The sequence below is a fragment of the Protopterus annectens genome, chromosome 17.part0, assembly GCF_019279795.1.
Source record: "Protopterus annectens isolate FY-2018-M chromosome 17.part0, PAN1.0, whole genome shotgun sequence".
Classification (NCBI taxonomy): domain Eukaryota; kingdom Metazoa; phylum Chordata; order Ceratodontiformes; family Protopteridae; genus Protopterus; species Protopterus annectens.
In genome coordinates this window covers 186,838,117-186,862,925 of record NC_056751.1, presented here as the reverse complement: position 1 = coordinate 186,862,925, position 24,809 = coordinate 186,838,117, and the positions used below count along the sequence as shown (strand labels likewise).

The following is a 24,809-nucleotide window of genomic DNA, read 5'->3' as shown; positions in this document are numbered from 1 at the left end:
AGTCTCTTATCACACTTTTGGTATTTAGTGTACTGTCACCTATGTGGTAATTCATGGGTACATGTTTTTTCCCAAAGGGGATAACTATACATTTCTTGTCATTGAGCTTGAGCTCATGGCTCTGGCAACAAGCATCTGTTTCTGTAAGGCTCTTTTGTAGAGTATCCACATCATAGGTTCTCATCATAGTGAAACTCCATCTCCACACCGACAAGACCAATCCAATTCCACCGATCCAACAGAACAAAGTCTGGATCAGCACACATCCAAGCTGACAGTTGGGTCTCCACCATCCGGCCTTGTCCAAGCCAGTGACCACAATCTCCATGATCACAGTCACCATCCAGCATCCTCTCCTACACCAACCTTGTCTTCACCAGCAACGGTCCAGTTCCACTTCCACAAACCACTTGGATCTGGCACAACACCCTCCAACAACATCTGTGAGAGACTGTGAGTAATCAAAGCCCCCCTACAAACCATGCATGGGAGGAAGACCCCCTAAAGCCTCAAAACAAGTGGTTCCTCAATTTTGCATTGTTGATCAATGCAGATGCTCACAGGTCATGCTGAAATAATTTCTGTTTCTTTGAACCCAGACTCGTTCAGTTGTTTGAAAGTCATTAACACCACTGAGCTTGAAGAATGAAAACGCAGTTTTAAAAGCTACAATAGCTTAGTTTTCCATGCAACATGCTGTCAAAAATCTGTTGCTGATTTTACCAAAAGTACTTCTCCACACTGTCATTGTTGTTTGGAAAATATTATTATTTAGGTTCATAGGTTCATAGGTTCATACTAGGCTATCTGCCCTAGGGCATTTATAAGCCTAGCCAGAATTCGCCACCCATTTTAAATTTATTTTGCTATGCCCTTTTTCGAGGTTAGTATACTGTGCCTCTGTCTAACAGTGACACAGAAGTGATACCCGGGGTAAACCTACGATCTCCCATCCACTCATAAAGATTCCTCTTGAAGAGAGTCAATGAGGGAATCTGCCTAACCTGGACTGGGATTTTATTCCAGAGTGAAGGGAGCCTCTGGTTATGAATCTGTCCCTCCAGTATGTCCTATTTATTTCAGTGCTGAGGTTCAAGTCTCTCGAGTGCGTAGCTCGATGGGATTTGGATTTTCTGAGGTGCAGCATGTCCATTAATTCCGGGTTGGACATGGCTTTATACGTCAGGCACAGATTGCCTCTGAACAGGCAGTATGCCACTGAGTAGAGCTGTAGTTTCTTTAACCGGGCAGCATATGGCATCTGTTTGAGCCCTTTGATCCTCTTGGTGAGGTACTTTTGGGGTCTTTCCAGTTGCTTCAGGTGTCTCGTAAGGTACATCCCAAAAGGGGCATTGTACTCAATTATGGGCCTGATGAGGGATGAGTAAAGAGGCACGATGACCTCCCCTGATCTAGATGTGAATCCCTTCATGATTAGGTGGGCTATATAAAATGTTTTTCTAACCACTTTGGCCACATGGTTGTCAAATGAGAGATTGCTATCAACTTGGGTCCCCAGGTCCCTAATTACTTCTTCTGTACTTAATGGATTACCACCTATGTGGTAATTTGTGGGCACTTTGTTTTTGCCAAAGGGATGACTATACACTTTTGGCATTTAGCTTGAGGCCATGGCTCTGGCACCAGTTGTCTGTTTCTATGAGGCCCTTTTGGAGGATGCTTGTGTCGGCTGGAGAGTCGATTATGGTGCCCAGTTTGCAGTCATCTGCGAACTTGGTCAGCCACAGTCCTTCCGTGTTGGCCTGTACCTCCGAGAAATATATACCGAACAAGAGAGGTCCCAGGACTGAGCCTTGTGGGACACCACTTGTAACTGGTTTGGAGTCTGACATGGCTCCAGCAATTCTTACCATGTGGGTTCTGTCCTTGAGCCAGTTTGCAATCCATCTAGTGGCATAGGGGTTTATATTTAAGCTGGTGAGCTTATCTATAATGCCCGAGTGGGGTATTGTATCAAAGGCTTTTGCGAGGTCCAGGTAGGCTGTGTGGACCACCTTCCCCTCGTCAATGGCCTTGGTGACTGTTTCAAAGAAATCAACCAGGTTTAAGAGGCAGGATCTGCCCTTAACAAAGCCGAACTGGGTAGGATCCAGTGTCTTTAGGTCCCCAATATATTTATTTATGAGGTCCATGGTGATCCTTTCCATAGCTTTGCAGACCAAGCTAGTCAGGCTTATGGGGCGATAGTTTCCAGGATCCGTTGAGGATTTAGTTATATTTCATATTGTTATTTTGAAATTGTCTTTGCTCTTCCACAAGGCTTTTTCAGTCAGAATATTTAATCACTCCTTTCTTCATTTGTGTGCTGCTTGGGTATTACATTGTGATGTATGTAGTTATATCCATATAATCACCATTTTCTCCAAGTGTAACCTTACTAATTTCTCTTACCCCTCCTTCTCTCTCTTCTCTTCTCTTCTCTTCTCTTCTCTTCTCTTCTCTTCTCTTCTCTTCTCTTCTCTTCATTTCCCATACCTCTGCATGATTTTACTGTAACTGATTGCTGTCTAATGCTATCTCAACTTTTATGTTTTCATATCTGGTTTTGGCACTTAAAGTGAATAATTATGTTTCCAGATATTTTTTAAATAATATAGTCCATTACCGGTTGTGTTTTAAGTATGAAAGTGGTTCATTTAAAATAAAAATCAGTCTGCTGGTTATGCTTTTAATATTTCTTTCTATTGTTTGCTATTTGCTTTAATGATATAATTCCTGTGATAAAATGCAAGAGAAGGTTCAGTCATAGTTTTGCATATAATACCAAATTATTCTGGATAAATAAAAAGGCACTACTTCTTTAGTAGCATAGTAATTTGTGTTCCTTTTCATTAAAACAGTCTTTGATAATGTTCATTTTCAAAGTAAAGCTCTCTGATCATACTGTGTATGTGACAATATGTCTTTATATGGAATGTAGGATATGCCTTAGTTCAATTAACACAGAAATATAGTTAACCTTTTATGTTAAGTTAGATGGTGAGATGTTGGAGGTACAACAAATAGAAGCTTTTTCCAGTTCCATTGTGTCCTGCCTATAACATCCTAGAGATGCCATGTCCAGTCATGTGATAAAATAGTAATCAAAAATAGGAAGATTTCTACATCATAAACCATATAGACAATCTTAAATGACTGGAACTGCTCCCTGCTCTTTAATATTCCAATTTTTGTTTGCTGCATAAACACATTTGAAATAGATTTAACTGTTAAGGTTTCAGTGCTTTCTTTATGCGTGGTTTGTTAGTGGTTGTTACCTAACTAAACTGCTCACTGGTGAGTACCTTAAGATATTCTAGTGAACTGAAAGCAGTACATTGTTGGTGTTTGGAGTACATTGAGTAAGATGATACTAGTAAAACAAATTTTCAGTAGTCCACAGCTTTATTTCTTACAGCCACATAGTAGAAGCTCCTTGATGGGATGGATTTTCAGGAATTTACAGATCTTCTTTACTGACAGCAAGCACTTGCTGCAAGTCCAACATGTAAGAAATGCACCAAAGACTGAAACTCGCTGCAATGCCATTGAAGTATACCCTTAAGGAAAAATTTGTTGCTCAACTGAGTCCAACAACTAAAAAAATAATGTAATGACCAAAGAAATATAACAAATATTGAACATTTGCTGTAGTGTCATTAAATTGTTTCTACAGAAAGACTTTGTCTCCTGAATTCTTGGCATCTCCATCCCATTCCCTGTGTGTGTGTGTGTGTGTGTGTGTGTGTGTGTGTGTGTGTGTGTGTGTGTGTGTGTGTGTGTGTGTGTGTGTACATACAATGTCATGTAGTATAGTAAGGAGTAAGGATGACTTTCTTGTAGCACAGCACCAAATTTTATGTATTGCTTAGTTTCATTAATGCTCTTCTGAGGGCTGCAGTTACAGTCCTCAAAAATTGTACACAAATTCCTCTATGATCAATAATTTGTGTTCGCACCTGCAGTTTATCTTGAACTCCAGTTAAAAAATGAATGGGTATTTATTGGCTGCATGTGGTGATGGATAATATTAATAACTTGTATATTTATACCACAGAGAAGAGCAGGATGTCATCAAAGCATATATGCCTTCTCTGAGTCCCTTTGTGTAGCTGACATCCCCAGTGTTACCACTGACAAAAAATACTCTGTATTCATGCATACACCTTGGATTGATGGCAAGTCTTTCTAGCTGAAATTCACCAAATGTCGTAACATTTGATCAAAAATAAGCTTGCAATTAAAAATAAATAACTAAAGCTTTCATTGTTCATAATTTGAAACTCTGTGTATTAGAATATGCCCCCATCCCATTTTTAGTTGGCAAAATAGACCCTTAAGGAAAATTTCATTTATCAGATGGTTAGAAGTATGCAGGACAGTTTGTTCTTCTCTGGCATTGACAAGTTTTGTTGCAGCTCGATGCTATTGGATTGTGTAACTTAATGAAATATGGAAGTGGGAACATTGTCTTCATATTTGTTAGATTTCCAATGAAATGTTAAACTTTCCATGATTTCATACAAAAGAAGTCCTTCCTTACATTCTGATTTTAGAATGTTTTTCACTGCCTCATCTGTGAGTTGGAGCAAATGCATTTCCCCCTTTTTTTAAGGGTCAAATCCAGTTGTGTAGAGTATTGAAGTTTCCAACACACACAAAACACACACATATATGCGCGCACACACACAACTTGCACACACACACATGCACACACAAAACATACATACTTCGTAGATCTACCACTGGCTTTCTTTACATTAATGCACTTTTGAAATTAAAGCATAGTATGCCTTTATAGGTCAGAATTAAATTTGTACAATGTTTAAGTATCATTAGATGCACTGATGCCTTCTTTAGAACAATACAGGGACTTAAGTAGGTGAGTGTCATAATGCACTGGTCACCTTAAAGTTAAAAACCTACTTATTCAGAAGTTTGAAAGGAATTGGAATGTCCACATATTTATATCCATACCTGTCCCATCACTGTATGGAATGGTTTCTAAGTTGGCTGGTGCTGTGTGTTTTCATTACTTTAGGTCTGCTGCTTGAAAGCAGTTTCAGATCCTTAAGGGAAAAGTGATTTACACAGTTTTTCCATTGAAGCCAAAGCTGAATATGTTGCAGTACAAAATGATCATATTTTAGTATAATGTCTTCATATTATTTCTTAAATAAAACCACATTTCTTATGTTGTCAGCAGATGTATATGGCACAAAATTATATGTCTATAATTCTATATTTTAGGACCATTTCTTTCCTTTGACTTGGTGTATTTGTTATACTCCTTAAGTTTGGACAGAACCTTGGTCTACTGCCCTGTAATGCAGCATTCTTTCACCACCCTATTCTGTCTGTCCCCCTTGCATATTCTTTCTGACAGTTACTTTTGGTCTTTCATTTTATTGTGGCCGTCTGGCTGCTAGCATCTCTTCCTGTTCATCCAGTATGTACATTATCATCTATTAGCTTTACAGTATATGCTTTGTTTTGCCACAGACATCTAGGGAAAGGTAATGACTGAAGCTTGGTATCCTTTTGTAACCGTAACAGGTCGCTGTATCCACACCATATAAAAGAACAGCACTACAACCACCCACCCACATCCTTTTAAAAAACTGATATCCCTTGTCACTCGGTCTCACTCCTTCTGGCCAGCCATCTGATATTGGGTTCTGCTGCCATATATATGCATGCTTCCCCCATGCCAGCTGGCTACCATGAGATTTTGTTCCCAAATTGTTGAGCATTGTTGACATAATGTTTGACAAAGGTAAATGTCCATATTTCCTTGCTGTGCCATAACAAACCATGACATAACATTCAGTGTCTGTCTTCAACATTACTAAAATGTATTTACAGTAAGATGATCAGGTGTATGTACACACTTAACTGCTGACTTGATCTTTCATTTACATCATACATACATAGTCCCCGTTGGATGTTTCCAGCTGCACCTGTCTGTAGAACCATTATGATGACACAGTTTCCACTTCTAATAAATATTATATTGATAAAGAATAGTAAACCTTATTAATTACAGTACTCAGTGACATGTTCCTCTTCAGCTTTACTAAGCCATCAACCAAAATGCTGGATCTGGCAGTCCAACACCCTGCTTTGATATAGAGTTATTAATTAAAGCAAAACAGATTTATTTAATATGTATTTTCCTTGATGGACTTGCAGATGTACATGCCTGTTTCAAAGATGAATCTCTGGAGCACATGGTTAGATAAATTACAGAGAGACATGCTTTTATAGTTATTAATTGTGTGACTTAAAACTGCTTAGAGAATAGGTGATCTCTAGATCGCACCCTGATTGCAGAACAAACGTTACATAGTAGTAATGCCTGCTAAAAATGAGTCCAATGATTCACTGCAGCATATTAAGCTGCTGTGGAGCTTGGACTGACAGCTGCCATTATTTTACGCTTACTAAGTAGCACTTCTGCTATTTAGCAAGTCTAAAATATAGCTTAAAAAAATAAAATTAAAAACAAAAGTGTGAGTGTGAGTGTATGCATGCATGTGAGTGAAAGTGAGATCAATCAAGCCATTATTTTACACTCGCTAGGCAGAGCTTTTGCTATTTAGCGAGTGTAAAAACTAAATAAAACAGAAAAACGTGTACTTCTTTTGATGTTTCTGTCTGTGCATACGTATTTATGTTTCCATCTGTGCGTGAATGCGTGCTTGACTGCATGAAAGTGATGTGTGTGTGACTGAGAGAGAGTGAAGGCTGAGAGTGACCGAGCACTGGCAGCAGCAGCATTGAGGAGGTTTACGTACCTCTCGCCTCTTACATCAAGTTATCTGGATAAAGCCTAAAGGGAAGGGGGAACAAAGGTGCAAAATAGGAACATATTCCTGTGAAAAAAATCACAAAGGTGCTTGAATAATAAGACTTGTGTGAAGTGCAAGTGTTTGTGTGAGTGTGTGCGAGAGAGAGAGGGAGAGACAGTGAGATCAATGGACCAGTGGCAGCAGCAGATAAGAGGTGACCTTTTAGCTTAAGAAATCTGGATAAAGCCTGAAATAAAGGAGGAACAAAGGCTCAAAATAGGAACAGATTTTAAATGTCGTTCTTATGAAAAATCACAAATTAAGTTAAAATAACAGGATTTGTGTTAATATGAATTTTGTGAATTAAATAAAGTCTAAAAGTCAAATGTACGTATGTCATTATTTAGTGACTTCAATCCCTAATGAGTGGCAAGAAACCACACATTTTAGCAGTAAGGAGCCAAAAAATGAGGCAAATATCTAGATTAAAAAAATATATATATATTTTAGGTATAAAATGCTTCCTTCAACATCATTTACATGGACTACAACAACTTTGAAACATTAGGCAGAGCAACTATTTTATATCAAAAATATATAAAAAAATAGTAATAAAAAGTATAAGTAAGTAAAACACAACAGTTTTACAGACAGTCCATTCTCTAAGTGCAATTATGCCCTCCAGGGTGTATGTTATTGTGTAAATAATGCCCTTCCAGGGGTATAGAGGCTTTCCTCCCGGGCCTCATAACACCCCTGGGTGGACGTAGTTTATACAGTAACACACACACTGTCAAGCATTATTGCTTACTTAATTATGCTGTCTGTACCTCACCTGCAGTTAATCCACTAGCTTGAAAGACAATGAAAAGATGTATTCCTTTTTAATTTATTTTTTCACAATATATTATTACTGAAGTGTGGGATAACTACACAGTTATATTTAGTTTACATCAACTGCTGTCAGCTCTGAAATTTAATTTTCATATTCATGGAGCTAGCAAGTGGCTACACTGCATGTGGCATACTTATTATAGAACAATAAGACCAAAGTGGTATTGCAATTAATTTATTAGTGATTAAGTGTTTATATTTATTTATTAGTTGTAAACATGAAAGCCCAACCCAGTAAAACTGATTTTCAGTGGAGGGAGAGGGAGGAAAACTTCCATTAAATATATCTGTTTACAGTTTACAATGGAAGTCAAAAATTAAATTTTACATATCAAAACAGACAATGCAGGTAACATATCAGTGGAACATAGCAGGACAAAGTGGTGGCAGGACTTGCATGTAAAAGTATATTTTATATGAATCTAGGAATTTGTGAAAGTAAAGCAACAGTATAGCAATAAGTACAGTTTAAAAGAACACATCATTGTCAGAGTTCGGACCATGTGACATTGTGTACTGAATGAGCTAGGTAACAAGGTACAATGGGCACATATGTACAAGCTCCAGACATTTGTCTTTTTTGTGCAAAGTCTGACAGCTTCCAGAGATAAGCGTAGTGGACCAGAAAAGTAGGAGAAACAGAGTCAGATGAAAGAGGGCTTAAGATGCATAAATAAGAGAAGCAGAGCTGATTAGGAAGTAGAAACAAGTAAAGAAAGCAGGAAAGGTAGAATCAGACATACAGCAATACTCTGCAGCACTCACTGTCTGCTTTCTAAACTCTTGTCATCTACATAAGCAGGACTGTGATATCACCTTGTGCATGACAGAGTGTAGAAAACAAATCTTTTAAAAGTAAGGGGCTTTGATTCAAAATTATATTAGACATTGTTGCATAATTAAGTGCATCTACCCAAAATGTAAATGCAAAGCAAGAAAGAAGCAAGTGTGGTAGAAGCCATTTCCACAGCATAATAAAAATCTCTGGTTCGTTACATTAATTGTTCTTAAAACTTAAGAATATACTTAAATAATGCAACTTCACTGACGACAAAGAGTATCTGGTGTAACAAAAGCCATGGAATTATTCTCAAAACGTGTATGACTAATTACGACTGTTGAAACTTTGCTGTCTAACCTGTATGCACACCTCACACAGAATAATTCCTTAGTAATTAGTAACAATTCATGTAGTGTGTAAACCATAAGTCTGCAGAAGTGCCATGCTGCCTTTTAGGGACAGTAGAAGAAACATTGCCACATTTCAAATGCACAGTAGGTATAGACGTAAAACAGGCACAGTACTACATCTATGAAAGTACAGCTAACTCAGGAGGATTAAAAATGCGGCTGGTGTTCATTCTGTTTTCCCTAGCAACCCATTCTCACTAAAACTGAGAAAAAGTTCTGTGCATGACAATTATTTAAAACTATCAGCCACATGTTGCTGAGGTGAACCCAGTTCCATGCGCCCAGGGAGGATGACGTTAAATCTCTCTGGAATAACCTTTTTTTCCCAGAAGTGTGGTGCAGACACATTTCTGTAAGTATCAAACAGTAGAAATAGGAGAGAGAGAGAAAAAAAGAAAACTACTGAAAATATGAAGTCGTAACTAATGAACCAGTCCTTTACTCCCATTTGGAATGCTTCAGTTACAACCTGATCATGAAGTGAACACTCAAGCTGACCCTGTTAATGGACGGTGTGGTGAATTCATTGTTGACTGATTTTTATAAATCCCCAATAAATTAGGCCAAATGAATGGCAGGTTAATACGGACTGTTCCTTTACTACCTCCCATATTAGTAACCAGACTTTGTCATTGAATGAAGATTCAGTATGCTGGTAACTTACAGAAGCGGGATAACTCCATACTGTGATGTCTCATTCATTGAGAGCAATATTTTCTGTCACCTCTTCATTCCTGGAGGCACCACAGCAGGGGAAGCAGAGAAAGGAATCCTGTACAAATGTTGTATCTGACAGTGCATGGTAGTGCAAAAGCTGTTATACTGCTAGTTCCAAGTATATGGTGGCGAATACTAAGGAAAGGGTCATGGTTGTGGCCCCACCATGCTCATATGGGAAGAACTGTCGCTAGTGTTGTGTGCATTGGGTTACTTAAGTTGTTAAGTTTTATTATTAAAGTTTTGTAAACTAGCTGAGAGGAATTTAGTGAGAAAAATAAATAGGCAGAATAAAGATTAAATAAAAAAAAACTCCACATAATTAATAGGAAGTAGAAGCATTTAACAGCTTCTCCTGTTCTAATAGGTCAGGCAAGTTGTACAAATCATTGCACTGCATATATTTTCTGAGGAGGTTGTATGAATCTGAAATATAGTAAAAATTCAGGATTGCATGAGATAAACATAAGGCAGCTCTTGTCTGAGATGGCACAAATTAGACTATTGACCAGGTTCTGCAATGTTTTAATCCAAAGGGCCCTTTTCAGGCATCATCATGACCTTGGACAGTGAGTGGTGTCCAGAATAAAGTCAGCATGCGGTAGCTTTGTGTGTTGTACAGGCACCCAGAAGCAAATCTGCAGAGGCTAACTCAGCATGTAAGACAAAATGGGAAAGGATGAACATGTAGAGAACTTCTTGTTTTTGGACTGGTTACCCATACTTCTGTTAACAGTGACAAAATGATGCTGTGCATGGGGTACAGTAACAGTCACCGTGTGTTTTGTAGAGGAACATGGCTTATCCATTAGATGGCAGTAGGGCAGATTACGTGAGCCAGGTGCTCTCCACTTGCTATTACCATCTGTGTTGAATACTGAAAGAAAATCAGGTCCCTTCTTGTGAAGCTTTGGGAAATGTAATCGGATTTTAGATCCACAGTTCAACACCAGAAGAAATTGTATTTTTGTAATCATTCAGTGTGCTTTAGTTTTATTTTGTGTATTGCATTTAATTTCCTTATGTCACTGTTGAGAAACAATAGAGTCAAGTCAGATATTCTTTCACTCAGTAAAGGAGTCTGTGGAACTCATTTAAAATAAGAAGACAATTACATTGCAGTAGAACTGCAAAAGTGAGCTGTGTCACCTTCTTTTAGTTTTTAAAGTTGTTAGTTTATTTTTTAAAGTTATTTATCAGAGTCGTTTGTTTTAGGGTTTGTTATTCCTAAGTCCACTGTCTTTTTTCCTTCCATTCTTTTAAGGTGACAAAACAAAAGAGAAGTTACATAGCAATGCCCACACCTTTTATTAGATTTGTAGTTTACAGTGCTTTTCTGTTGTCACTGAGTACTAGAAAATATCATTTACACATCTGCATTACATGGTCAGTCAGACATGATCCTTGGTCACTGACTACAGCTGGCATTTTGTTGTCCTCGTTTACTGACTGGTAGATGCGGATATATGCTTCAGGATAATGTTTGTGAAGTATAGTCCTATCTCAAGAGTTATGCTGAGAGTTTAGCCATCCTCGTAACAGACTGTGCATCCCAAGGGATCTATTCTCTTTGATGGCTTTCAGACTTGAGTACTTCATTGTAGTTATGGTCCTGCTGCCAATTTAGATAATATGCATTGTGTCTGCAGTGATGTAAGGCAGATAATGCACTTATTCAGCCACGTAAATCTGTCATACCCTCCTGGACAGCACCACACTTGGACTTTTGATGTTTGCAGGATTTGCTTTATTTCAGACTTTCTATAGTTTGCTACTGCATGTCATTTGAGTATGGTGTTTGTGATTTTTTTTTATCTTATGGCTTGCTGTGCTTTGTAAGTCAAGGTACTCACTATGATGTCTCTTTTCATTATGCAGATTGGCATTTGAGCAAGACGTAGACCATGGCAACACAGATGGCCTGGGTGACTGCCAAAGTAAGCAAGCACTTTTTACCCTTTGTTGATCTTGGGTCAGAACATTCTCTTTGATTGCCCAATATCAATATTACTTCAACAGTCTTAGGTTTATAAAGATAATAAAAAGTTAACAATAATTGAAACCATGCATTACAAGGAAGGGTTGACGGCTGCAGTTTATGCTTACTTAACAAGAATGGTTTTATTTTTATTTCGTTTTGCAGACCTCTGTCTTTGCAGTAAGCCGTTCATCATGATTTGGCAGTAATTTCCTTACTGTAAAATGAAACTTCCAGTAGTATAAAAAGAACTTTTAGACTGAAGGGTGGAGGGAGTGTGCTGTATCTCTGATTCTCTATATTTTTTTTACAGATTCCTTTGTGGCGCTGAATGGTAAGCTTGGATAACTTTCATCATTACTGGTGTAAATTTTGATGTGGAAATGTGCATTGCTTTTTTTTTTTTTTTTTTTTAATTTTCAGCTTCCCTCATCTGGTTTGCCTTTCCTACCCCTTTTGCCTCAGCTGTACCAGGAGCAAACCTTACTTATGTCTTCTGGTGGGCACCTTATTCCAGGTACAAGCTGGTGGGGGGAGGACATGTGAGCTTCTGTAGTCTGTGTTTTGCAGGTTTTTCATTCTCCTGTCTCTTCCACTAATTCATGCATCAGGCATAGGCTCATGCACTTTGTCACTGTCTTTTTTTCCTTTGATGTAAAGTAGATCTCTCATTTCCTTTGGATTTCACTTACAGGCTGTTTGACAGAGCTGCCAAATTTTCCTTTTCTAGAACAGTTTTACACATGTACAGTCTTCTCTTTGCCTGGTGAATCTGTCACACTGGGTTTCACAGTCAATAATGCTGAGCAAATTAAGGTACTGACATTTCACCTTTCCGTACCAGTGAGACAGTTGATTGTTGGGTTCATGTTTGTTGTTAATTTCCTCTCATTTGGGCCAGTTTTTACTCTGTATATTAATGACTACACTTCAGCCTTGACAACTTTATGCTGATTTCCTTGGTTATTTTCTCCATAGATATTCCATCCACCCCCTAAGATTAGGGAATTTCTGATGACACCTTGCATGGTTAGTGAACATGTATTTATCATTGCCTTTCTTGTTTACTTAAGACAGTTTACCTCCATCTTCTGTCTTGACGCAGTTTAGCCCCTTTTGATTCTTGTCATAGTTTGAGCTCCTGTTCTCCTCCATAGCACTTAGTTCTGCCCTTTAAATGTCTAATTACGTTGCTGTAGCTGTTAATAGACTGGAGCTTGGTGCATTCAGACCTCATGGGGCTTACTAGCACATTCATATTAGAGTGCCAATCATAGCTAATTTAAGTCGTTATCTGTAGAAAGCCAAGTATCATTTATTTTCATGTTTTGTTTTCCTTTGAGTTATGTGTTCTAACAAGCTGAATTGTTTCCATAAAGGTGAATTTATTACCTTGAGAAATATTGCTTTAAAAAGTGTGCTTACTGTTACGCTTCAGAGAATTAGGAGTCATTTCACTTTCATGACCTTATAATGGTTGCATGCTCCTTCTGTCATGAGAAATGCTTTAAAACTGATGCAACCCACAGAATTAGATGAACAAAAAGTGTGATCTTGAAAGCGTTCTCCATAAAATAACTACCTTGTTACTATTAAAAAAATACTGGCAGCACTTTCGCAGGAAAAAAAGTACAGTGTTGTATAAATTAATGCAAGTAGCTTCAGGTGAATTTGATTCGCTTTGTGTTCTTCACAAAGTACAGCTACTATGTTGAGGTTTTTTAATACACATCTGTAGTAAGATTATCACCAGAGAACTTTTCTACTAGCCAGCGCAAACTTTAGGATCAGAACCTTAAAGTGGCTTGTTACCCCAAAGTCTTCTCTTCCCCACCATGATTATCTTAGTTCTTTCCCCCAGTCTGTTGCCTCTGGTGGGCTGCTGTCATTTGACCTATGTTCTAAGCTGTTAAAATGTTGTTTCTCCCTTCAGTATCAATAACGTTTGATCATTTTTTTTCACATTAATGTGAATCTTTAAAATGCTGCTGCTCAGTGCTTTAACATGTATACTTGAGGAAAGCAGATTCATGAAAATCAGCATGTAGTTGGGAGTCACTCACTGTGCTGATGTTTGCAGAGTGCAACAGAAATGTAACAAGATCGTATTGGAGGTCATAACTCAATACTTGATATGCAGTAGGACAAGACTTAAGGCCTCTTCATACCTGTCAACCTCCAGACATTGGAAAATAGATACAAAGGGTTGACATATAATTAACATAAAATTTGAATACCAAATAGGGCGTAACTCTTCCTGTTTCCAGTAGGAATGCGAGATACTACTCAGAAACACATTTAAAAACGGTGACAAAAATTATGCAAATTATAAGTACATTATAAAAGAGGCAGTGTGAAACGTAGATTTTAATAAACTATATTGCAAAACTCTACCACACAAGGTCATTTATTTTTGCTGCTGAAAAAGGGAGATGAAAGATGTCTGTCCTTTTTCTTTAAATTGTTAGTGCCACTATTATTTTGGTCATGTAGTCTGAAGAGGGGGATTCAGAAAATTGTGTGATGGAGTAAACTAAGCCTAAAAATAGGGACATATGTCCAAAACTGGTACGTCGTGTGCATGGGGAAATCTGGCCTTAAAATAGGAACAGTCCTCCAAAATAAGGACCAATGAGAACTCAGGGCCTCTTAACTCCTGAGATCTCTTTTTAGCTACATCCGTTTCCAGGCATTGCAAGTGAATTGCTTGTGAAGTACAAACAGTAAGACAAAACCAGTCACTTGCTGACCCCTGGTAAGAGACAACTCTCCTAAAAGCTAAGACTTGCTTTTTGGCCTTCCTCCAAATGAAGTTCACTACTTGGGTCTTGTTTGACAGTTCACTTATATTTTAAAGTGTATTGATCACTTTAAGGAGCATTTTTGTTTTATAATTCATTTTATTTCCCATTACAATCTTCATGTTAAAGTCGCAAGTAATGTTTTCAATAAAATGAAGATTTTAGTGTGTTGATTATTTTTTTTTTTTTTTGTAGTTTCATTTTTACTGAGGGTATCATATAAAACCACACCCACAAAATGATGTTGTGGTAGGTATTGTGCAATGATTTACATACAGCTGCAAAACACTGTGTAATCAAAATTAACTCACCCCTTTAGAGAAGCAGCTTCTTACTTAACATTATGGTTTTGCTACAACATCATCATCACCTGTGTTGATTTTCAATGTGCAGTATCAATAACTAGTTTACAGCTTGTGTTTCTAGGAAGGAAGAAACACCTACAGATGCATTTAGCATGGAAATGCAGTTTCATTATGTCATGGCAAATATTTTCATCTCTGAGGTTTTCAAGGGGCCATCCCTTTCAACAAAATAAAATGCAAAAACAATACATTATTTGCAACAGAAACTGTATAAATTTGGTGTTGTATATGGCAAAGAATATATAGCCAGCTTCTAGGGTTTCCTACTTACACTTGCTTCAAAACATGACCAGTGCAGTTTAGCTGCTAGTTGTGCTAAAATCCTGCTGTTATTGTCAACGGCTAGCATGAGGTTAGTCAGGTAACCTGCCAGTAAAATGTTAAAATTCTGCCTTTTATTAGATCTAATAGTTTGATTGCCATATAGTTCATCTGTCTGAATTCCTGCTGATCCTGTTATCTGCTTTCAAGAACAATTACATCACTATATCTGTTTGTGAGTGACAGCTATACTTCATTACTAGTGTTCTTTTTAAGTTAGTAATGTATTGTTTGCTGATTTGGCCTTCTTGTTTTGCATTGTGGGTATAGCCAAACATGCTCAGTGAACACATATATACATATCTATGATCTGTCATCTTTCAGTTTAATTTTTAATGTGCTGGCGGTTTAAAGAGATATTTGCATTTGCTTGTTGGGTAGCAGCTTGATATTGATTTTTTTTTTAATACAGAGGGGGGTGGGTAGCATCAATAGCAATTCAATGTTCATATACATTTCATGCTACATCCTTGCTTTGGATTGGCAGTTGATTTTCAGGAGGTATTAGTGGTAGTTTCCTCCTCCACAAGAGCTACTTGTGAGTACCGTCAGGCCCACATTGAAACTTGCTGACAACCTTCAATCTGCATCTTAGGGATATTACTGTTGCTTTGTTCATCTGTTCCACTGTAGGGTTTCACCCATGTGAGTCCCAAATACTGTTTTTGATATGGATGGGCATCATTCTAACTGTAAAAGATGTTAACCCTAAGAATTAATTATTTATTCACTGGTAAACACTTGGATTCATTTTTATTATTTTCTTCCAGCTCTATTGATCTATTAGCTAGGAAAAATCACTAGGCAGAAGTTCTTCCTTTTGTGGACGGCGACCTAGGAACAGTGGTTGTACCTATGGCACTGCATTTCCATGCTGTACCCATGGCACTGCAGTCCTATGCTGTCCCCGAGAGTTGCTTGCAGACCAATGTTTGTGCCTTCCTCACCCTTCCTCGGCAGCCATCCGAGCTGACAAAATGCTGCTGAAAATCAGCTCACTAAAGGCATAGTCATTTCACTTGGTTTAGCCAAGTATATTGTGTGTGTGTGTTATCTGTTAAACTATCACTGCAATGTACAAATTGTTTAATTTATTTTCTTTAACTTCTGTTTATGTTTCAAGACTTTTAACATGTTTCTGCAGGGCGTAAAGTGTATAATTTAATGAAGCATTTTACTGTGGTCAAATTAACTTGCAAAGCAGAGACGTGATCTGCTTTTCATAAAATTGTTTGTTGCCATCTTTAATCTTGCTGTTTTATTGTTGAAAAACTCTATATGCATAGTCGCATATCATTTTTTCTGTAGTCTAATTTAGCAGGGCACCCATGCTTTTCTAATTAATTAACTACAGAAAATGAAAACTGATTTTAGGGAGGATTAGTTCAGAACACTATGCAGATGATTTGACAGACCACACAGCTTTTATAGCCTTAGAGCTTAATATGTTTAACTTTATTTTTTGCGGATTACTTTTGCCTTTTCAGCTAAAGATATTGTCCCTGGACATATAGTCATTAAAATGCAAAGAACTGAAAAAAATCATTAAGGGGTTATCTGTGAAGTAGACTCAAGGGGACTTGCAAATTTCTTAATTGAAATTCACTTCTTTACTGACTACGAACAAAGCATTTTTACATATTTAGAATGTTAAAACAAGCAATGTACTATAATATTTTAATTCTGGAACATAGGGTCAGTGGGACAGAAACTGTTAAAGCAAGCTGCTTTGAAATAACATGAGCTAATACAAACCTGTCAGGTTTGTGCATGTATATAGAGGTACAAATGTACATGTGTACATACAGCTGTATCTTGAAATATGTGCTTCCAGATGGATTCCTGTGATAAATATGTCTGTATTACATTGATTAACTGTACTACATTCTATAATTCTCTGCAGAGATTCACATTCTGCATGAAGATTATTGTAAATATTGCTAGTATTGTTAAACTGAACGTCCGGCTACATTTCAGAATAGGTACACTTAACAACAGTTCTGCAGTGCTAACAAACAGAGTAAAACTAATTGGCCGTTCCTTTTCACAAATACCATGATTTAATGAATTCTGTTGTAATGCCTTAATCCTGCATTGTATAATGCGATTAACAGAAGTGAAGCATCTGGCCATTTGGTTAATGTTTTCTGCAGAGGATGTGGGTTTTCATCTTGCCTTGCTTACATTAACAAGATTAAAGATGCCATTTATTTTCTTTGATCAGGAATCTACTTTCAGTATGCTGTCTGTTGCTGGAGCTGTACTTCCTGTTGTGGCTGACGGTAGATAATGAAATGGCCTTGTCAATGTACCCATTCTTTCTAGTCTGGTACAAAGTGTAAAATCAGTCATTTTAATGATTAGCTGTTACCTTGGAAGGTTAGTCTTTTGGTGCAGATGTAGTTAACAAGGTCTGTTGTGCCTCTGCACTTGGCCTTCACAGTGCCTGTTACTACTAGGTTTATAACTAAAGTAAATCTTTTAAAGTCACACACTGCCTAATGCAGGCATGTATTCTGCTCATTTGTGTACTACCTGATGTGTTTTGTTCAACGTTACAGTGCGTTCTGTCAGCTTTCTTAGGTCTTTTCTTGCACCATTTGCTATAGAGTGTTTCACGAGGACTAACAGAGCGGTGGTGTTTATGCCTTTCTACATACAGTCCTTACAGTAGCAGTGTTTGCATATTGATACAAAGGGTGGTGCCTTGCATTTGTATGCTTAAGAGTTACAGGGATGGGAATCTGTGGTTTATGGCATTTGAGTGGTGCACCCAGTGAACTTCAGATAGATCTGCCAGTGAAGCTCTTGTAGTTAAGCTAATTAGATTTCTGTGCCAGTAGACAGGTACATGCATATTAATGGGTTCTACTTCAGAACCTCAAAGTTTCAAAACTTCAAACTTCAAACAGCCGAGACCATAAGATTGAAGTTTTGAAACTCCAAAAACCTAGTAAAAAAATAAAAAAACAAAAAAAAACTTTTTGTAATTTCGTCCCCCACACCCCCTGCAAAATAAATATGCTAACTCTAAGATCACACTACAGTGAGGAAAACAGTAAATATCCTGTTCCATGCTGTATAGTGATCTCCATTCAAAACGTTCAAAGTTTCAAAACTTTGATCTTATGGTCTCAGCTTTTTGAAGTTTGAAGTTTTGAAACTTTGAGCTTCTGAAGGGGATCCGTATTAATGTTATAATGTTCATTACTGCAGATGCTGTTGTTCTTGGAAGGAGACTTGCTCAAGGTGTAGGGGCGATCATAACAGAATCAGACTGATTTTTTTTTTCCAGTATGATATAATTCTTTCTGTAGAGGGGTCCTGAAGCGTTGGTCTGGTTAAAGGAGTTCTGTATCCATAGTAAGTCTATAGAAAAATAGTTAAGCACTAATGCGCTCTTGAGATTCTGCAATTGCATTTCTATATTTCCCCCCATAGGATAGCTTAAACAGCACCCTGTTTACATAAGTGTACATGTAAACTTGGCTGTTTTAGTCATCTATCGGTATAAACGTGGTACTGGCTAGTCCACTCAAGTTTGTTTTTATGATTTTTTTTAAACAAAATCACTTTATGGTATGCTATTTTTTTTCCTTTTATCAAAGTCCAGAACTTACCATGCAAACAGAACTCCTTTAAGTGATTTAGTCTTTGGTTACAGCACATGCTTGTGGAGACTGTGGGAATCAAACCTGGGTCAACAGTTTGTAGTTCTTTGCCTTAACTCTTTGTCAGCTGTCCTAAAGAGGTAATACATACTCCAGCACATTTAGTATAAACCCTTACTTATGTATACAGACATTTGTTTAAGATGTTTGCACAGGAGAATGTATTTATTTATTTTTTTTATTATTTATTGTTTTTTTGTAAGACTTGATGTTTCTTGTATGTTTTTGTTTGAGCCTGGTGTAACGGGGAAAGGTAGGTAAAAAGACAACAGGCACAAGGTAACTGCAGCACTTTAGTGAACTGTCTGTTCTCTGAGTAGTTAAGCCAACTTTATAGTTTGTTGTGTAATTTGTGTGTTTACAACACATATCTTGTACCGACCTTGAATCAGCTAATGCTTACCAAACTCCTTTTCTGGTACAATAAATCTTCTGTAGTCTCTAGACTTCTCTTTAGATAACCCATACTTAGTTTTATGAACACATTCATGTGAAAAAAATGCAACACAGGTAGTTTGGCCTGCTGTGTAAACTCCTGATAATTTATGAAGAATTTTGTTTGTGTGCATCTATATAGTCACATAGACATATATGATTTCTGTTTTAGTTGACTGCTTGTAACCTGCCTCAGCGTTTAAAGAAACCAGTATTTTCTTGTAAATCTTATCATTTGCAGCCTGTTTTATCCTACAGTTACTTTTTCCTGTGTGCATAAAATAATGACTGTAATTGTGTTTGTAATGACAACAGGCCACAGCAGTTCCCCTTTTCCCACAACTTCTCACTTTGCCATCCATGAGGGTTATGAAAGCAGAGAACGGATGCTGAATTGGAAGGATCCCATCAACTCTATTGAGGGCACAGATCCTTACGTGGCCATCTCATCTCATAATCACCAGGACAAAAAGGGTAAGGCCTTGGAAATGACTGTTTCAATGGTGGGGGCATGGGAGGTATTAAAACTTCATTGTGACACTGCTTCTGGCCGAATTAAGATGCTTCAGATGGACATGTACACTGCTGTGACTTGGATAGTCTGTTTTTCTTTTGAGAAATGAAATCCCATACAAAACAAATACTAAAGCTAGTAGAATGTGCAGGTCACACACCTGACAAGAATGGGGTGAGAGGCTGTATGGGTATCGTTCCAGACAAGTGTTTATAACATAGATGGGGATAGTAATATTTGCCATGATAATTGTTTTTGGTACAGTGTTTGAATGACATCTGACTACACTATCTATCTGGCATATGTGTCATAGTACCAGTTTTTCCTTTGAACCTGGCAGCTGCTGGTTAGTTCTGCAGCAATAATTGGGTGGTTGTAACTAGAAGTGCAAAGGTATTGCCAGCTATGATTTTAAGCTCCTCCTTTAGAATGCAGCTGGTTGTGCAGTAGTCAGGTAAACAGTACAATCTGCCTTGGGCTAATGCTGGCAGACAAGGAATGCGTGAGCAGCAGACCCTCGCAGATCTTTTTGTTTATTCTGTGTGGTTCTTTCCCATTTTTTTTTATTTGGCTGTTAATTAACAAAGTAGGACTGCCTTTGTCCCAGCAGTGACTTGTAGCATCTTACATACTTGTGTGGTGCACCACCACTCTTCGTTGACATAAAAGTATTGGAGCAGTGTCGCTTGATAGGAAGCAATGGTGGCAGAGGTGACTGCATGGGATTTTTTTTTTCTTTGTACCATTTCTCATTATCTCATTCATTCCCATTCATGCATTTCTTTCTTTCTTTTGCTCCTTGCCTTCAGAAGTGTGATTACTCCTCTGTTATGATGTCCAAATGAACTTCAGAGAAACATAAGTGCAATAGGACTGTTCTGCAAACACCATGGGTACAGTTCAGTCAGGTAGTGTTGAAGGAAAAGTACTAGTGTCCCCATATTTTTTATTGCCAGTGAAAACACAGCTGTGTCATTTAATGTCAAATGAGGCCCTGCTGTGTTGCAAGAACAGTACATAAATGTTCAGTCCCGGGTTTGTAGATGTTTCAGCATTTCTTCTGGAACAAGAACAAAATGCATTACTTTTAGTATGACCCAGTTCCTCACAGAAAAGAATGTAGATGTTTTTCCTATTAGAAATGCCATCTCTGGGTCTGCAGACTGCATCTTGCATAGAGGGTAATCAGTCAGCAGTGGCATGCTTAGCCTGTGTTTTGTGTGTTGTGTGACCCAGAAAGTAGAACAACAATCTAAAGGGCAGGAAGAGGGATATGGACAGAGAGGTTTTTGGTGGTCATTTCAAATGGACCCTTTTTGAATGCACAGGATGTTGCTATCTGTTTTATAGTGACTCTCAGGTGTTTCATTATCCTTGCTATGTGGCTGGAGCTGCATTAAAGTAGAGAAAAGCAAACCGTGCTCATTAGAGAAAGGTCATCATTAGACCATTGATGACATTTACTGCACAAAATTATTGTCGAAGGACAAAAGAGCAGTGATTTGTCAAGGCGTGTCGCCAGCATTCCTAGCTGTGGTGAACAGAATTGCTTTCTAGACAGCACCCTTTATGTATTCAGTACAGTCTTGCTCTACAGCAACAATCACACCACTTACTTTTGCTAAATCGCCAGAAATATTTATAAACATTTGCATATATTTTCCCTCACTGCACTGTGCCCTGAGTGATGCTTTGTGTTCTTTTATGATTTACTGTGGCTAGTAAATCACTATTCAGTGGTGAGTTTATTGTGAATATTCACAAAGGTTCTTTTTGCTTTTGCTGGGCAAAGTATTGTGCATTACCATCCCATTGCTGTGATGGGTTCCTTTTTTCTGGCTCAAAGTGACTTCAGTGTGATAATTTATTTGCTTTGTTTTCTGCTGTAACCCTCATGTCCTAATGATGTCACATCCATATGTTCATCTCGCTGTTCATTTCAAGCACTTCAGGAAATGCATATGGAGTAGGGTGGTGGTTACATGAGTTGACTCACATGGGGATGTGACATTTTATGTGCTGCAGCTTTTGAAGCTAAATATACTCTGAAAATGTGCAAAGAAAATATTTGTGAGATTTCTCAGCTTTCCAGCTCCTGGCCTGAAATAGAACAGTTTGATAAACTCAAGACTGACTGAGCCTTCTGCCTCTTGCACAAATAAATGAGTTCATTTTGGTAATGATGTTTATTTTCAGTACAAATATGTTTTCAAACAAGAAATCTGCATTTAAAAAAGTCCTCACATTTTATACAGTGCGTGGTAATTGAGGCTGCATGCCTTTGATTTTTTCCTTCATCTGCTGTTTGCAGTTTTTCCTGAATTGTCCTGCTTTATTAAGTCATTGTTACAAAGCTTGTCCTTCTCAGCATGGTTTATAGCCCTTGTTCTCACACCACCTGCATAATATGAGATATTGATTTATACTGGTGTTCGGATTCAGCAAGCACTGCTACGTAATACTTACATTCACATCTTGGCAAATATTTGAGAGGGTCAGTTACTGTTCTGGAAAAAATATATATTTGTGATGGAATTAATAATCCAAAGTATTTTCATGATCTTTAAGCCAGGTTATTGTTTGATGACGTTAAACATTTCAGAACCAAAACAGAAACATGCCTGTTATTTACAACTTGCAAACTCTGAAAATAGTCAAATAAAAAGGCATTTGAGTTTCAGTTTCTGACAGAATGACACATTCTGATCTTTGTATTTACTTGGTTTTGAATTTAAGTACTTATAGAATTTAAAAATAATGCTACACATAAGCAGTGCTTGTAGGATCTCTGGGCCAGGTTATATCACGATCTTCAAGTGAGACAGCCAACAAACCTTACCAATATCAAGAGCTACCATGACAGTAGCAGGGTACTTTGGGAAAAATTCTTAACAGTAGAATGTAGTAAAGAGTAAAAAAGTAGTACCAAGACACAATATACATGACTGTAGTGAATATATAAATAAAAAATGGACTATTACTTTTTTTTTTAATAACATGCAAGCAGGCAAATGCTGGAATGGAGGCATTTTCCGAGTATATCAAGCTGCCCTGTTTCTCTGTGTGGAATTAATGGTTTGTCTTGCCTTGTGTTTAAAACTAACAAAAAAAAAAAAAAAAAAAAACAATACTAACTTTCACCCATAAGTCTAACCTTCCCTTCTGCTACCATTGTGTTTAGGCTCCCTGTGTTAGACATTCCAAGGCTTTACTTTCTTTAGAAGTAGTTGCATTTCTGTAGACCCATGTCTTGTTCCCCAGAGTTTGAACATTACTAACCCACTGCATTTTAGAAAAGTTTCTAGTGCACCTTGGAAGAAAATGTTGTCATTTTCTTCATTAACAAGTCTTTTTATATATATTTATATATATATATATATACTTTAACTAATGATACAGACCTTCTAGTTCTTGTCTGATGTCTTCTGTTCTTGCTCTCTTGTTGTGGCAATTGCTAATGTATCTCATCTGTTCACTAAGAAAGCAAGCCAAAACATGCCTGTTATCTTTTTGTGTTTCTTGAAGTCCGGAGCCTCTTTGTTCTACAGCAGTCAGAACATTAATAGGTCAGATGCAGAGCTTAACTGCCAGCTAGTCAATTTGCTATTTACAATTTATTTTAGTCAAAGCAGTGAAGTCAGTCAGCGTGCTGATCTTCACTTTATCTGTAATGGCAAGAGTATAATTTCTGCTTTGGTTTTATTATTTTCCTGATATACTTGCAGCTTATTATGCAAACTTGGTACAAATCAACAGCTTGGTACAAAATGAAGTTTGAGGGGTTTTACATGAGATCTCATAAAAATGAATACGCATTTGTTTTAGTGCATCTCAAATATTTAGAAAATTCTTTCAAATGGTTTAAAAGACGTATTTGCAGACACATTTATTTTAATATGTGCTGAAATCCCTCTAGAAGAAATACTGAAGTAAAGTTCTGTGATTAGTTTAGAATGTAATGTACTTACAGAAACTGTGTTGTATTTGTTGCATTATACAACTGTGCTGTGAGCATACTTGTCAATTGTATCATATTCTCACCATCAAAAAAAGCCTCCATGTGTTTGGGAGAGCTAAATATATGGGAAATCACAGCCATCACATCATAACTGATTTTAGCCAGTGAATTATCACAGAAAGCCTGTCTTGCATATTGAATTATGAAGATAATGAATAACAGTAGCTCAAAGGTGGATACCAACACTTTGTTTTGAAGAAAGTTAGTCTGCGAAAGACAACCATAGTTTCTTTTTTGGCCTAGAGATTTTTTTTCCAGAGGGAAAAACTGCATTGTAAAAGTTGTACATTAAAATAAAGCTTTAATGGTGTTCTGAAGGTAGATACAGTTGTGTAGGGAGGCATTGTGTAGTAATAAACTGCAGCACAAATTTGTGGAAGAGTGCCACATTGCTGCAGTGGTTAGCATTTTTTTACTCAAAGCTGCTGGTTTTCAGGTCCAGTCCTTGGTGTCTTCATGTCCGCTCTGTGTCTGTATACATACTGAGCAAGTATTCTGGATTTTTTGTAATCCTGTAGGTGTGTGTGTGTGTGTGTGTGTGTGTGTGTGTGTGTGTGTGTGTGTGTGTGTGTGTGTGTGTGTGTGTGCACGCGCACGCACATGCACTCACATGGCTGGGTATTCTACCTTGCAGTTACCGCTTGATAATATAGAGTGATTTCCCCACAAGCTTGAGTGTAATAGATATGACATCGAAGAATTAATTTATATACTAAATGAAGATCTGGTAACTGGACTCCTTTGCTATATCTTATCCATGTTATAATCTGGAATGGTAAAGGGGGCCGATTTTATTGGTGGTATGAGCACAAAAATACCTCTAGAGTTGGTGCCTATAGGTTCATAGTTAGGCCCAAGGGCCTAAGTAAGCCTAGCCAACAAGGTTCCCTGGCTTACGCCACCCAAGAAAGTTAATTTCCTGTGCCCCTGTCGAGCAGAGCCACAGAGGTGATCCCCAGGGTGTATTTCCTATTTCCCATCCACTCATCAAGATTTTTCTTGAAGAGTGCTAATGAGGAACTTTGCTTGACATAGATGGGTAGCTTGTTTATAAGTGTGGGACCATTTAAGGCTCAGGTCGTATTCTATCGTATGTTTGTGGACGACCTCTTC

The 24,809-nt window shown here is 37.6% G+C and overlaps 1 protein-coding gene across 4 annotated transcripts in view; it reads left to right on the top strand.

Moving 5' to 3' along the window:
- Positions 1-24,809, top strand: part of SEMA6A (semaphorin 6A) — a 414,822-nt gene that overhangs the window by 302,559 nt on the left and 87,454 nt on the right. For 2 of the 4 annotated variants that reach the window (XM_044059030.1, XM_044059032.1), the window contains exons 16-18: positions 11,472-11,530; positions 11,885-11,905; positions 19,480-19,638. In XM_044059030.1, the coding sequence (XP_043914965.1) occupies positions 11,472-11,530; positions 11,885-11,905; positions 19,480-19,638 (239 nt within the window). The remainder of the gene's footprint in view (positions 1-11,471; positions 11,531-11,884; positions 11,906-19,479; positions 19,639-24,809) is intronic. The other 2 variants (XM_044059031.1, XM_044059033.1) reach the window with 1 other exon arrangement.